At 42.5% G+C, this 15,390-nt stretch overlaps 1 protein-coding gene across 1 annotated transcript; it reads right to left on the reverse strand.

Moving 5' to 3' along the window:
- Positions 1-11,722: 11,722 nt before the first annotated feature.
- Positions 11,723-13,793, reverse strand: LOC113014309 (uncharacterized). The gene is made up of 4 exons (XM_026155742.1): positions 13,672-13,793; positions 12,108-13,152; positions 11,858-12,004; positions 11,723-11,749 (listed from the first exon to the last, which is right to left on the reverse strand). Exons 2-4 carry the CDS (start codon positions 13,140-13,142, stop codon positions 11,723-11,725), a joined length of 1,209 nt encoding a protein of 402 aa, XP_026011527.1. The 5' UTR covers positions 13,143-13,152; positions 13,672-13,793.
- Between the last annotated feature and the right edge of the window lie 1,597 nt (positions 13,794-15,390).

A 15,390-nucleotide genomic window follows, 5' to 3' on the forward strand; every position in this document is an offset into this window, starting at 1 on the left:
GTGGCGAACAGTAATGTTTTAATGTTCTTCGTTATTAAACATTTGCACATAAATAAATGACATAATATTCAGTACTTACTTAAAGTTTACTCTTCGGGTGCCCCTCTTCCACCGTTTTTTTCAGCAAAATTATCCACACCCACCGCTACGCTATGCATTCTGGGATATGTTGGGCCACGAAGTCTACACCGCCACGTCCTTGAAATTCAGGGAAATGAAGGACGCATTTGAGGGCCGCATTTCGAGCAGCCTTCAAATTGGGACAGCCTTCGTTGCGTCGCTGTGACGTAATCGGTCTTAAAATGCGGCCTTTAAGGCTGCAGACTAGGGCTGGGTATCGTCACTGATTTCTAGAATCGATTCAATTCCGATTCACAAGGTCCCGAATCGATTCGATCCACGATTCGATTTAATTCGATTTAATTCGATTCGATTCGATTTAAATCTGGGAAATTTTGACAGTCAGAAATATTATAATTCAGATCAGTACATTTACATATTTTTGTATCAATAAAAAGGAAGCTGACACTCGCAAGACTTTATCAAAGGTGTGAGCGTCACAGCAGATGCTTTTGTGTCAAAGCAGCTGAGGATAAAACACAGAAAAACATGAAGGTGATTTTCCTGGCCTGGGATTTTATAAAAATATTCTGCAGTACATCAAAAACGAAAGAAAACCATTAATCAACATATGAACATTACCTCTGAAGTTACAGCGGTTTTATTAGAGACACGGTTAAGCGTTTTGCATTTTGAATAATTTTAAAAAGTTTAAATTTGTTCAGTATTGAACAGCAGAAATGAGGTTTTCTTTTCGGAAGAATGTAAAAGGGAAAAAAACAGCGGCTGACAGCGCTGTAAACAACAGTAGACTTGTCAGTGTGCCTCAGGGTGGCTGTGGCTACAATGTAGCTTACCATCACCAGTGTGTGAATGTGTGCGTGAATGGGTGGATGACTGGATATGTAAAGCGCTTTGGGGTCCTTAGGGACTAGAAAAGCGCTATATAAATACAGGCCATTTACCATTTACCATTTGTGTAACAAGCAAGCGAATAATGAAGAAAGGGAAACTGTTCTTGAAGTACAGAGAGAGAGAGAGAGAGAGAGCTGTGCATCGCGGTGGAAGCAAAACAGTAAAAGTCAGAGTGAATTCATGACGATGTTTATGTGAAGCGTTTGGATCTTCTTCTGCTGCTGGTTCGGTCAATATTGTTTGGAGAGAGATCAAACTAACAGCTTTAGAATCGGCTCATAAAGGGCGTGAACACAAAGCGCGGACCCGCCGACAGATCAGAATCAGCGAGCTGTCGGCTTTCAGCCCCGACCGTGAGAAAGGCGACATCTCACTGATTCTGATCCGCGGGTCGCGCTGTGTGTTTAAGTCTATGTGCAGAATCCGTGTACCTGCTCTCATTTACTGTCTTAACTGTTTGGTGTAGGGGTGGGTTTTTATAATCGATTCATCGATTAAAATCGATTCATTAAAATCCTGAATCGATTTTTTAATATAAATTTATTTTGTCCGAAATGCCAGAATCTCTGGTGACATCTCACAAAATTTCAAGAACCACCAAACAGTAAATGAGAGCAGGTACAGGGATTCTGCACATAGACTTAAACACACAGCGCGACCCGCGGATCAGAATCAGTTAGATGTCGCCTTTCTCACAGTCGGGGCTGAAAGCCGACAGCTCGCTGATCCGGGTCCGCGCTTTGTGTTCACGCCCTTTATGCGCTGATTCTAAAGCTGTTAGTTTGATCTCTCTCCAAACAATATTGACCGAATCAGCAGCAAAAGAAGATCCAAACGCTTCACATAAACATTGTCATGAATTCACTCTTTTACTGTTTTGCTTCCATTGCGATGCGCAGCTCTCTCTCTCTCCCTCTCTCCCCCCCCCCCTCCTCTCTCGAACAGTTTCGCTTTCTTCATTATTCGCTTGCTTGTTACACAAGTCTACTGTTGCTTACAGCGCTGTCGGCCGCTGTTTTTTCCCCTTTTACATTCTTCCGAAAAGAAAACCTCATTTCTGCTGTTCAATACTGAACAAATTGAAACTTTTTAAAATTATTCAAAATGCAAAATGCTTAGCCGTGTGTCTAATAAAACCGCTGTAACGTCAGAGGCAATGTTGATTAATTAATGGTTTTCTTTCGTTTTTGATGTACTGCAGAATATTTTTATAAAATCCCAGGCCAGGAAAATCACCTACATGTTTTTCTGTGTTTTATCTTCAGCTACTTTGACACAAAGGCATCTGCTGTGATGCTCACACCTTGGATAAAGTCTTGAGAGTGTCAGCTTCCTTTTTATAGATACAAAAATATGTAAATGTCCTGATCTGAATTATATCTCTGACTGTCAAAATTTCCCAGATTTAAATCGAATCGAATTAAATCGAATCGTGGATCGAATCGATTCGGGACCTTGTGAATCGGAATTGAATCGATTCTAGAAATCAGTGACGATACCCAGCCCTAGTTTGGTGGTTCTTGAAATTTTGTGAGATGTCACCAGAGATTCTGGCATTTCGGGCAAAATAAATTTATATTAAAAAAAAATCGATTCAGGATTTTAATGAATCGATTTTACGTTATCCAAGCCAGAATCGATTTTAATCGATGAATCGATTATAAAAACCCACCCCTACTGCAGACCCTGAATTGGGATACAGCCAAGGTGACTTTCTTTTGATGTACCTGCACTAACTTTTCTCATGACAGACAGACCAGAGAAAGCACAGGTGTAAAATGTATGATTGTTGAATTCAAGTTAGCTTTTTGAGTTTGAGGATTCTGGATTCTTATGATAGATATAAGTGGAATCAGTCATACCAGCCAGTTATTTATTCCATATTTAGCAGTGAGTCTGTCACGGCTGCCGAGGCGAGCCGTGTGGATTTAGAAGGAGGACCCAAGATGCAGGCAGTGGATGAGATACCGGTGGTTTTATTTACAGAGGTGTAGTGGCAAACAAACAGTGGGGCATAACAAACAACTAAAGACACCTAAACTGGGAGAACTAAAAATAACAGACCTGGGAGCATATGACAACGGATGATGAATAGCAGAGAGACGCAGACGAGGAACAGGACACCGTGGAACACAGGGTAACAGACTGACACGGAGTTACACAGACTGACACGGAGGAACACAGACGAACCGGCAACAGGCAGGAGAACACACAGGGCTTAAATACACACACCAGTAATCAGGGGATGAGAGACAGGAGGGCAACACAGCTGGGAGGAATCTGGGCTGACGGGACAGGGGAAATGTAAACTGAACACTCACATATGACACGGACCTTCACAATAAAACAGGAAACTCAGATACATGGAACCAGACAAGACATTGAACTAAACAGACAGATTCACAAACAGATGGGGAGACACCACAGACAGACAGATACAGACGCAGACTCAGAGGCAGATCGAAAATAACACAGAACTTAAACAATCATCTAGAAAATGATAACAAACTAAAAGCGCTGGGTCACCGACCCAGGACCATGACAGTACCCCCCCCCCCCTCTCAAGGGCTGGCACCAGACAGCCCAGCAGAAACGAAAAAACGGACCAAAATAAAACAGAAAACAACCCGACCAGGGCGGGCGGAGGGGGCCCAGGACGGAAGGACAGAGTCCAAAAAGGCCCAGATGGTCAAGTTCAGGAGGCCGACCATGCGAATGGCAACGGGGCAGGTCCGGATGCCGGCCACGCAGTAGGCAGTGGCGTGGAAACAGTTCTGGGGGCCGACCGTGCGGACGGCAACGGCGGCGTGGAAACAGTTCTGGGGGCCGACCGTGCGGACGGCAACGGCGGCGTGGAAACAAGTCCGGAGGCCGGCCACGCGGAAGGCAGTGGCGGCGTTCAGGAGGGCGTCCACGGTGGCGGAGATGCCCAACAAGCGGCCTGGCAGATGACCGACGATGGGGAGGTGGTAGTAGGGGACCTGAAGGCTGCGTGGCCCCTGCAGCCCCAGGCGAAGCGGAGGCTGGACCAGACGGGGCGGAAGCGGAGGCTGGACCAGACGAAGCTGATGAGGACGCTGAAGCGGAAGCTGGACCAGGCGATGCTGATGCTGAAGCTGAAGTTGGACCAGGCGATGCTGAAGAGGATGAAGACACGGAGGCTTGACCAGACGAGGATGATGAGGATGCGGAGGCCGGACCAGGCGAAGAGGCTGAAGCGGATGCTGAAGCGGAGGCCGGACCAGGCGAAGAGGCTGAAGCGGATGCTGAAGCGGAGGCCGGACCAGGCGAAGAGGCTGAAGCGGATGCTGAAGCGGAGGCCGGACCAGGCGAAGAGGCTGAAGCGGATGCTGAAGCGGAGGCCGGACCAGGCGAAGAGGCTGAAGAGGATGCTGAAGCGGAGGCCGGACCAGGCGAAGAGGCTGAAGAGGATGCTGAAGCGGAGGCCGGACCAGGCGAAGAGGCTGAAGAGGATGCTGAAGCGGAGGCCGGACCAGGCGAAGCAGCTGATGAGGATGCTGGAGCCGGACCAGGCGAAGCTGATGAGGATGCTGGAGCCGGACCAGACGAGGATGAAGCAGTGGCTGGACCAGGCGATGCTGATGAGGATGCTGGAACCGGACCAGGCGAGGCCGAAGACTCTGAGGCCGCAGCAAGCGAGGGTGATGAGGCTGCAGCAGGCGAGGGTGATGAGGCTGCAGCAGGCGAGGGTGATGAGGCTGCAGCTGGTGATGAGACTGCAGCTGGTGATGAGACTGCAGCTGATGGCTGGACGGGCTCCTCGGGCCCCCCAGCTGACGAGGCAGAAGGCTGGACGGGCTCCTCGGGCCCCCCAGCAAAAACAGTCTCAGAACCAGCAGGCACCCGGGCCTCTGGCAGGAACGCAACAGAACCAGCAGGCACCCGGGCCTCTGGCAGGAACGCAACAGAACCAGCAGGCACACGGGCCTCTGGCAGGAACGCAACAGAACCAGCAGGCACCCGGGCCTCTGGCAGGAACGCAACAGAACCAGCAGGCACACGGGCCTCTGGCAGGAACGCAACAGAACCAGCAGGCACACGGGCCTCTGGCATGGACAGAACAGGACCAGCAGGCACACGGGCCTCTGGCAAACACATAGCGGCCTGCAGCTGCGCAGAGCATTGACCCTGCTCAGGCAGCGACAGCTGGGTGCAGTTCTCAGCTGGCTTCTTAAACTCCAGGGGTCCAGAGTCTGATGGGGGCTGAAACCCAGCCTCTGGGGAGGCCCTGGAGTGCATCTCAGTCTCAGAACTGGCCAGCCTTTGAGGAATGTTGACATTGTTCTTGGGTTTGTCTCTCTGCTTAGAGTACGGAGTTGTTGAACTGTCCGTTATGGGTTGGACTGACATGGCTTGCTGTACAGGAGGAGTAGGTGAAGGTGATGGCTGAACAGGTGGTGGAGCAACTGACACAGGATGCAGGGCTGGTGACTGCTGAACAGGAGGCTGAACTGAGGATAAAGCTAATGATTCTTCTGCTAACCGGGCTACTGACTGGGCCATGGATTGTAACAGGGTTTGTAATAAGTCTGGCTGTGACTGTAATTGAGCTATGGATTGTGAGGCTGAATGTGGCGGAGGTGGCTAACTGAGCTTCTGGCCGGGCGGCTAACTGAGCTTCTGGCCGGGCGGCTAACTGAGCTTCTGGCCGGGCGGCTAACTGAGCTTCTGGCGATAAACAGTTTTTGTCCTGTGCCGTACAGAACATCACCCCTGAGTAAACGGTCCCACAGTTCAGACCAATAATACTGTCCTGTCCACTCACCACAGCTGGCTGCTCGGAAATCCCCAGGTCCGACTGTGGCGAGGAGCGTCGGCAGCGTGAGCGCCGTTTCCCACTCGAAGGCTGGGTTGACGGGCCGGGCAGAACATCCTCTGTCGGACTGGGCAGTGAAGCATGAGCTGCAGGGTGGGTGGTAGCAGCCGGGGGGTGAAGACGGAGTCCATTCAGAATGAAATTCTGTGCGAGCGGGTGAAGTGAGCTGAGCAGCCAGGGGAGACCAGAAACCAAGCGCTGTAGCCGATTAGCCACGGCTTGGCGAAATTCTCTCCCCTCGTGCTCCAGCCACGCGTTGATTAATTTGTCCATGGAGTAAACAATGTCCTCCCGGAGCTCCTTGGGCGGGTTGAATGCTGCTGGGTCCATAGTGGCCGGTTCGTACTGTCACGGCTGCCGAGGCGAGCCGTGTGGATTTAGAAGGAGGACCCAAGATGCAGGCAGTGGATGAGATACCGGTGGTTTTATTTACAGAGGTGTAGTGGCAAACAAACAGTGGGGCATAACAAACAACTAAAGACACCTAAACTGGGAGAACTAAAAATAACAGACCTGGGAGCATATGACAACTGATGATGAATAGCAGAGAGACGCAGACGAGGAACAGGACACCGTGGAACACAGGGTAACAGACTGACACGGAGTTACACAGACTGACACGGAGGAACACAGACGAACCGGCAACAGGCAGGAGAACACACAGGGCTTAAATACACACACCAGTAATCAGGGGATGAGAGACAGGAGGGCAACACAGCTGGGAGGAATCTGGGCTGACGGGACAGGGGAAACGTAAACTGAACACTCACATATGACACGGACCTTCACAATAAAACAGGAAACTCAGATACATGGAACCAGACAAGACATTGAACTAAACAGACAGATTCACAAACAGATGGGGAGACACCATAGACCAGGGGTGCCCAATCCCGGTCCTCGAGAGCTACCGTCCTGCAGCTTTTAGATGCATCCCTACTCCAACACAGCTGAATCAAATGGTTTGATTACCTCTTCAGCATGCCATCGTGTTTGGCAAAGGCCTGATAACAAGCCATTCATTTGATTCAGCTGTGTTGGAGTAGGGATGCATCTAAAAGCTGCAGGACGGTAGCTCTCGAGGACCGGGATTGGGCACCCCTGCCATAGACAGACAGATACAGACGCAGACTCAGAGGCAGATCGAAAATAACACAGAACTTAAACAATCATCTAGAAAATGATAACAAACTAAAAGCGCTGGGTCACCGACCCAGGACCATGACAGAGTCAAACAAAACTTTGTCATGTCATTAAGTTACGTGTGAGCTATTTACGTCAAATGACATGTGAAACAAATGCTGTGAACTAAACATAGCATTTGCAGAGGGATGATGAAATTAATGAAACATATGAAAATCAAAACAATTGTGATTTATGAAATGAAAAGACTGATATTTAATTTTCCTGAAACTATCTTTTTTCATGCGTATCTATATGTTTTTGTGTACAAGAAAAAGAACAGAGAGGTATCTGAGGAAATGAGGAGTAAGTTCAAGCTGAAGTATAAAAGGCCATTTCACGGATCTTAGTGAACCTGGATATATCCATAAAATTAAAACTGACCCCAGACTGAGCAGGGTGAGAATTTGATTGGTGGAAAAAGAAAAAAACAAAAGATACAAAATAACTTCCAAGATCATGTTACAAATGCTTTCTCAATAAAAGTGGACAGCATAGAGGAAAAATGCACATTGACAAACAATGATGCTTCCAGAAACCACAATGCATTCCTGTGCGTTGAACACGGTGCCCTGAATAACTGCAGAGCACACTAAAATTTGTACATTATCAAGGTGATCTGTAGTGAAATACCCTAGATCTGTCTCAGCTGCAGGCCAATTCTCCATCAACAGAATAATGACGTAAAGTATGAATTTATAAAAACGCAACATTAGATTTCGAGTCCTGATTGTAATCGGACCAAACGTGTATGAAAAAAACTGAAACTTTTTTTTTTCCTTATTTCTTTCCTGTTTTTAGTTGAAGCTTAGAGGTTAGCTCCAAAACCAAATTAGACCCCATAGCTCCCTTTTTAAAATGCCCAACTTTACAATATTGCAAAACATGTTTAGAGGCCTGACACAAGCAAGATTTCATTTTTTATAATGTCTAATTTCACCCTTTGTAACAACTGCATATGGGTGCATTTCATTAAAACTCAGTATCGTGTGTCTTGATAAGGCTTATATTTAGGGCCACTTTGATTGGCACCCTTGCCAAACAGCTGTCTGCCAGGTCTCACCTCAGCTCATTGAAGTCACTAAAGTGGACCTCTTGGTACCTTCTGGAGCATTTTAATGCAAGGTAATATTGCCTTCAGACCGTTCCACACATTTTCACAGAATTCTGGTAGTACTTTGATGCCAAACACTAATTAGCATGGATGTTTGTCTGTGTGATCTTTTCATCCAAATATGGCCACTTCTGGCTACAAAACACCAACATAAATCCAGACATACAGGAAACCAACAATCCACTGCTTGACCTGCCAACATGGGGTTTGCATTACACAAAACCCAAAGTGTCAAATTGTCACATGATGTGCAAGAGCACAAAAAATGAAATCACACCTGCTGATTTATGCAAATTGACAAGAACTAAATGAGCACATATATGCCTTATACTCACACACTGCTATCATCGTTACTGACATATAGTGGTTAATTGATCCCTCAGCTCTCTTGTTTTTGTCTGGTTGATATTTCCCCACTGCTCATTAGTCTGAGGGAAACACATTGGAGCGCACAGATCAGAGAGAGCTCGCACAATATTGATGACACGATGCTGAATACTCTGAGGACACAGAGGCGAGCAAAGGAGCTTAATTTTCTGATTAGTTAACACCGCGAACGTCCAAAATGTACGTGTATGTGTTTGAGCGCACTCCTGCTTGAGTGACAAAAACAAAAAGACAAAAACATTCATTATTCAGCCGCGAGACAAGAAGACTGAATCCCCTGAAGGTTACCTTGACACAGAAAACATTCAAAACAACCTCAGCCAAGCTCGGAGACAAAACAAAAAGGAGAAAGAGAGAGAGGGGTGTTTGTGTTATTTGTAAAGGCAGCGTGCAACAAGCTAAAGTAACACCATGAAAATCTGGACGCTGCAGCTGTTTTCATGGTTTAACTCGTCTGAATGAGATTTTAATAGGAGGAAGGACACAGTGATAAGCTGTTTTATATGGGTGGTGTCACAGCTTTGTTTAGGCTTATGGGTGCAGTGCAATGCGGTCAGCTCTTCATCTTTGACTGTATCAGCCAGTTTAGTGCTGCCGTCTTCACCATCATTATGACCTTACGGCAAGCTTTCGCCATTCTTCTCTCGTTTCTCTCGTGATGGTAACACTGCTGAAACAGTCCAGCCACATACTAGTTTACCTTGCTTTTCTGTGTGAACATAAATCTTTATGATAAAGTGGGAGAAGAGGATATATCGCTGCAATAAGGATAGTGGAATATAGTTATGTTAGAAAAAAAAAAGTTTGCTTCTCAGTATGAAGAAGGCTTTTATCTGTTTTATTTAAAGCTCTTTTATGTATACTTCATGTATAAGTGTAACCTAAATATATACACTGTAAAAACTGTGACTAGAGGTTACTTAAAAAAGTTATGGCAACAAAGTGACACTTGAAATAATTAAGTAGATTTTAATTTCAAAAGATTTATGTAAAATGTAGAGAAAATGTTAATTAAATTCAAATAGAAAACAAAAGTAGATATTAATAGAATTAAACTGTAAATATGTGTTGGATTTAGGGTCAAAATCTCAAACTGAAGGTTGAAATTGCCCAACTTTACCAAAAAAAATAATTGATATAAAATAAGTCTCTGAGAAAAATTACTTTGAATTTACTAACTATCTGGCAAATGTTTAGTAAAAACTTCCTAAAATATCCATTACAAAGAAATGAAATCTTCTTGTTTTTTCAGTAAAACTCAAATTGGATTCAATAATTTTCCAAATAAACCTTAAAAATAATGACTGAATAATAAGAGAAAATGAAATGAATTTAACTTATTTTCTGAGTAAAATGAATCAATTTCACAAAGAAAACATCAACACAGTAATTTGTTTTATTGTGGAAAATAAAACACAGTAATTTATAATATAACATTTTTCTGCTCGTATACACTGAATTCTCATCAACAATCTCCTGATCTCCTAAATACATTCCTCTGCTGTAAATTTGTTTTAGTGTCATAAACAGTTTATCACACAGCTTTGTGTACAGAGCAACAGCAACATAAACTGCATGAATGTAAACCAGTTTTGTAAAAAAGAAATTAATCTTTAGATTAGACTGTAATATCAACATGAACCTGAAATTTGAATATCCTTTACCGTTTCCTTTATCTCTGTTACTTATTTATGATTGACTAACAAAAACTTTAGTTAGTCAATCTTTTGTTAAATTGAATCACTCAATATAATTGTAGAACAAAGGTTTTTTAACTCATGTACATGGAATATCAATAATGTAAATCAACCTTTTATCCCAATTTGGATGTTTAACCTGAGAAAATCTAAGACACATGTAAGAGGAAGTAACATTTCTACAGCTACAGGACTGCACTTCTGTTAAATTTTAAAGTTGTTTTAAACTAATGTTTTATAGTAACATACACTATAAACAAAGAAAAGCTTCACTAGTGATTCCTCCAATTTGTTGCCTTTCAAACAGAATATTCCTAAGAAACTTGTAGGTAATAAAAAACAAACATTAAAATGAAGAGCACAAATACAGCCTGACACATTGCAGGTCATTTGGGTAAGACATGAATAAGTTGAAATTATTTTGAAAACTGAAAAGATAGCTGCATCTAACAAAGACAAACCAAAGGTTTTCAGTGAGCTTATTTCCCTTTCATTCTTTCAGAGTCCTCACTTAAGCCAATAACTTGTTCTTGAGGCTGTTCACTTTTGGTGAGAGCTTAGCACAATCCAGTTCAAGGAAAGTTTTCTGGAATACTTCCAAGGTGTATTTTAGCTCTTTGGGATAGGCAAGATTGACTGCATATGTCAATTCAACCAGCATTGCGCATGCTCTTGGAAAATTGCCCAGAGCAGGCATAACTCTCACACCCTCCAGCACAATGTCATCCTCCTCAGATCCAACAGCCTTGATTTTGTAGATTTTCATCCTCTGTTCAGAAAGATCTTGTGACACACCATCCTCATCAGCATCCTGAAACAACAAACACATGAGTTTTCTGACTGTAGTTGCACACATGAAATATTTCCTGGACACATCCTGTAGCTGAATGACAAATAGAACATGATAATGCCTCAAATTATTTGAAACTTGACAAACACATATGAATAACAAAAACAGAATAATGTTTCTACTTCAACACTTACACTGTACTCTTTGATCAGTTGATCAATGGACTCCCCAAGGTACACCATCAAGCACCGAATAACCAGATTTCTGGTTATGTCATTGCTAGGATTGCTTGGTGACTGAAAATGAGCAAGAATTCCAAAAATTACCATCAGATAAGTGACCATTTATTAAGACAAAACTGTGAGAATTGGCAGTATTAAAAAAAACTGTTAAATATCAAATTATCATCACATGGAACATTATGTGCGATAATTAGCTGATGTTAATGCACATGCCTGGGTGCTGACAGTCAACACAGAGGTATTGTCAACATGCTTGTAAGCTTCAATCTTTAAATGTGTCGTTTTAGTAAATTACATTAATTTATTCTTTTAGTTTTTTATCTAATTTAGTTTATGTTCGTCAGAAAGGGTTTTTCCTTCTTGGGACAAAACAAAAACCCAGCAATACCTGTACTTGTGTTTTTTTGTTTGTTTTTTGTTTGTTTGTTTTTACTAAGAATAGACATGTATTTAAAATACAATTAAAACATGAAACCCATAATTGTGTTGTTAATTATATCAGTGACGTCCTGGCGTCCTCTTGCACTGACAAAAACATGCAAACAAATTAGTGGAGCTGTGCACCATGCAAATGAAATTTGACAAAAAAATTCTTTAAATAAAATTCCAAGCTGAAATGTCAGTGGAAAATACCTTGGCTATGATAGCCTGCAACTTCAATCCCATGGCTCCCCCCTTGGAATGGAAAAGGGCCAACAGTTTGGGAGTGTACTCATCCAGCATGGACATGAATTTGGGTTCAAGGTGTACCAGGGTGATCCTGTAGAACTCATCCTGCAGCTGAACGACAAAAAAAACCATGATGCAGCCTCAAATTATTTGAAGTTTGAAAGATTACATTAAAAAAAACCAAAAGCCCACCCAAAATGAATTTGGAACTCACATGAGATGCCTCAAACAATGCTGGCCATCTGGCTTTGATGTCTTCAATGCTGGGGGACAGGTTGACAATTTCATGTCGTCTATGTGCAAATGTTTTAGCCATTTTTTCTTTTATCACTTTGTTGTTGTCTCTTTTCTTGACTTCAGTAAGCAACTGAATTCTCTCTTCTTCTTGACTGTCCTCATCTTCACCTGCTGGATATGGCGGAAGGTAATTTACCTCTGCTTTCCGAGGCTTTTTCACTTTATTTGCAGACTTCTGGTCACCTGGACTCTTGTGTTTCATGGCATTGCATGTCAACTCAGGAACACCAAACCCTCTAAGTTTTGTACGATAATTGGCCATCTTGTATTTGATGCTTTGTTGCCAACCATAATAACCTGAGAAAGAGCCAGGTTCCTTGAGACAAGGGTATTTTGTCACAAGTGCCTCAGCAACATAACTAACCTGTGCACTTGAAGGATAGGCCGTAAATGTAAATATAGTTTCAGCCAACTTCTCAAGAATATCAGTCTTTACTTTGGAGGTGGGCAGAAGATTTCCATTCTTTTTATACTCCTCAGTGGCTCTTTCCAGGTACATCTCAGTTTCATATGCAAACTGTGGAATGGGAAACTGTTTCGGCCAGGGCTCACAACGTTCTGTGGTCTTCTGCCTTTTGAGAATAATGGTGTCCTGAGAAGAAGTAGTTGCAGCAGAGTCTGCATTGGATACAACTGACTCAGCATATGAGGAGTCATAGTCAGACAGTTGGCCAGAGGGGCCGCCAAAACTGTCATCAACCGGAGTCAAGCTTAGCATGACTGGGGTGATGCCAACAACCTTCACAGTGTCTTTGTCTTTTATCTGGTCAGCTCTGTGAAGAGTGAAGTAGTCCTGGAATTCTGGGTCAAAATACTGAAGACTGAAGTCATTTGAAATCCCAAAAGTATCCTTCACAACACTCTGCAGCTCCTCCAATGTTGGTGGGATCCCTGATGGAAGAACCAACTTCTCGATTTGGTCATCAATAATTACACGAAGCTTTGCCTCCATCTTGTTCAACCTAGAATAAAATGTAAATGGGCAGAGTTAAATTTCCCTTCAATTAAATAAAATTAGTTATTACTTTTCATTTATACAATAGTTGAGATATAAAACTATAAAACAAAAAGCACACTTCAACACACCAAATGTTGCAAATAACAAATACTTGGGAGATGTACATGTTATCAAGTTTTTGTTGTTGTCGTTTTATTTTGTTGTTTGTTTGTTTGTTGAAAAAGATTTGCATATCTTACACTGCCATCCCATTTGCCAGGTCCTAAAGTGATGGAAAAATATATATCTAAGAATCTAAATAGTTTTTCATGACAAATGTAAGAGCATGGGTATCTATACACATTTGATGTTGAGATTATAGAGAAGAAGAAAAAAATCCTACAAATAATAAGCAATTATTTTCTACTTAGTGTTTTTACAAAAACAAATAAGTTAGATTAAGTGGGGTCAACTTGGTAATTTTATGCCGCTTCAATTTCAAAACCATTAGTTTAATTTAATATAACATGTTATCACAACTTACTTTATAATGCACAGTCTACATGCTGATCAGGTGAATTTAAGTTGAGGGATCTTCCATTACCTGAAAGGAAAGCAACATTATCATTAATAGCAGTCTCCAAAATAAAAAATTTACACAAACACACGCAGTCATTCCAATAGATTAACACATTTCAAAACATATAAGGATGTTTACTGTTATTTTCTAATAATGATTCTACAAATTTTCTGGTGAGATATTTACTCTTAACAGTAAATATAAACTCACTGACACTGACTTAACGCCTCTAAACGAACACAAACCTTTAGAGCACTTTTGCAAATATGCGATGTCTTGATAAACCGAGCAGGTATTTGAAGTTTACACAGCACCTCGCATGAAAATATCTTAAAAGTTTGTCCAAATTCATGGGCTGCATCCTCCTGAGGACCCGGCCTTCGCGGTCTACGTGGGCCGGGTCCCCAGAAGGTCGGGTAGGCTGGAAGTAAACGGCTGGGGAAATTGGACGGTCTAGCCTTCTGATTAGCGTCACCGCTGTCTCGGTGGAGTTTAATAAACTCAGCCGTCTGCTCCTTGCTATCTAAAATATAACAGGACGCTGGAGTAAATTCTCGACCGTCTCACACTTTTGTTTAATCAGTTTTCTGTTTGACGTTTATTCAGCTGTGTGAAAATCCCGGAGGATTAATAAAGTTTTGTTTTATCTAATCTAATCTAATAACTTTAATCTCAGCCAAACCGATTTACTCACGAACAAATAAAACACCGAAAAAACCAAACAATAACATTTTTAGGTTGTCTAAGTGACTTATACATTACGTTTAAACTGAGTAGCGAAACCCCGCGGTGATCTGAAAATGATGTGCCGGGAATTGTGCCGTTCTCAGCGGCTTCAGTGACCCTCGAGCTCCCGGCTTGCTATCGAGCTGGTGGGTAGCAGATGCTCCGAAAACGTCGAAGCACTTTTGCAAACATGCGATATCTTGATGAACCGAGCAGATATTTGATGTTTACACAACTACTTTCTCGCCTGAAAATATGTTAAAAGTTTATTTTGTGACCCAGAAAGATTACTAAGAGTAATTTTAAAACTTAGTAGCGGCCGCCATTGCTGGAAACTGGAGTTCGAAAAACTGACTGTGGCTGACAAAATCACTCACAACTGAGCGCAAAACATTTTCATGAACTTTTAAACGTGGATGAAAGACGTTAAAACTCATCGGAATATGTCGTTGATGTTTTTTAATACGGTAAAACATGTGGTTAGTTAAAGCTGTTCAGTAACACAGTCGTGAAGGCTTGGAAAGTGACCTTGTGCTAGCAGTCCACTAACTGCCATTTGTGTAAAAATACGATACTATCATTACAGTGATGATTATTAATAAAATTTCGACGTATCATACTGTTTAAAACCTTTACTCAAAACCGATATACGTTATTGTTTAAACCGTGTCTTATATTTGAACAAATTAAGAAGTCTTACCTCTGACAAAATGGAGATGTCCACTCATGAAGCGCGTGTGTCCTGCACGTGGCACAAAGGATTATGGGCGGAAGTGTTCAATGATTAAAATGAAAATGCTTTCATCAGTTAAATCTATTAGATTTCTTAAATTTTTTTAGTACTCAAACATTTTTTTTAAAATCTACTCAACAAACCATTGCTGAATTTACCCCAAACAAAACTGTGTAAATTTAAATAACTGAACATCTCAAAATTGTTGAATTTTGCTTAGATTT

The sequence above is a fragment of the Astatotilapia calliptera genome, chromosome 22, assembly GCF_900246225.1.
Source record: "Astatotilapia calliptera chromosome 22, fAstCal1.2, whole genome shotgun sequence".
Taxonomy (NCBI): Eukaryota; Metazoa; Chordata; class Actinopteri; order Cichliformes; family Cichlidae; genus Astatotilapia; species Astatotilapia calliptera.

Bases quoted from the DNA above. Each gene is read 5' to 3' on its own strand.
- LOC113014309 (XM_026155742.1), bottom strand. From the start codon at position 13,142: ATGGAGGCAAAGCTTCGTGTAATTATTGATGACCAAATCGAGAAGTTG. The intron at 12,005-12,107 runs GTGAGTTCCAAA...TTTGTCGTTCAG, and splicing joins CATTGTTTGAGGCATCTCAT to CTGCAGGATGAGTTCTACAG. The intron at 11,750-11,857 runs GTATTTTCCACT...TGTTTTTGTCAG, and splicing joins TGCAGGCTATCATAGCCAAG to TGCAAGAGGACGCCAGGACG.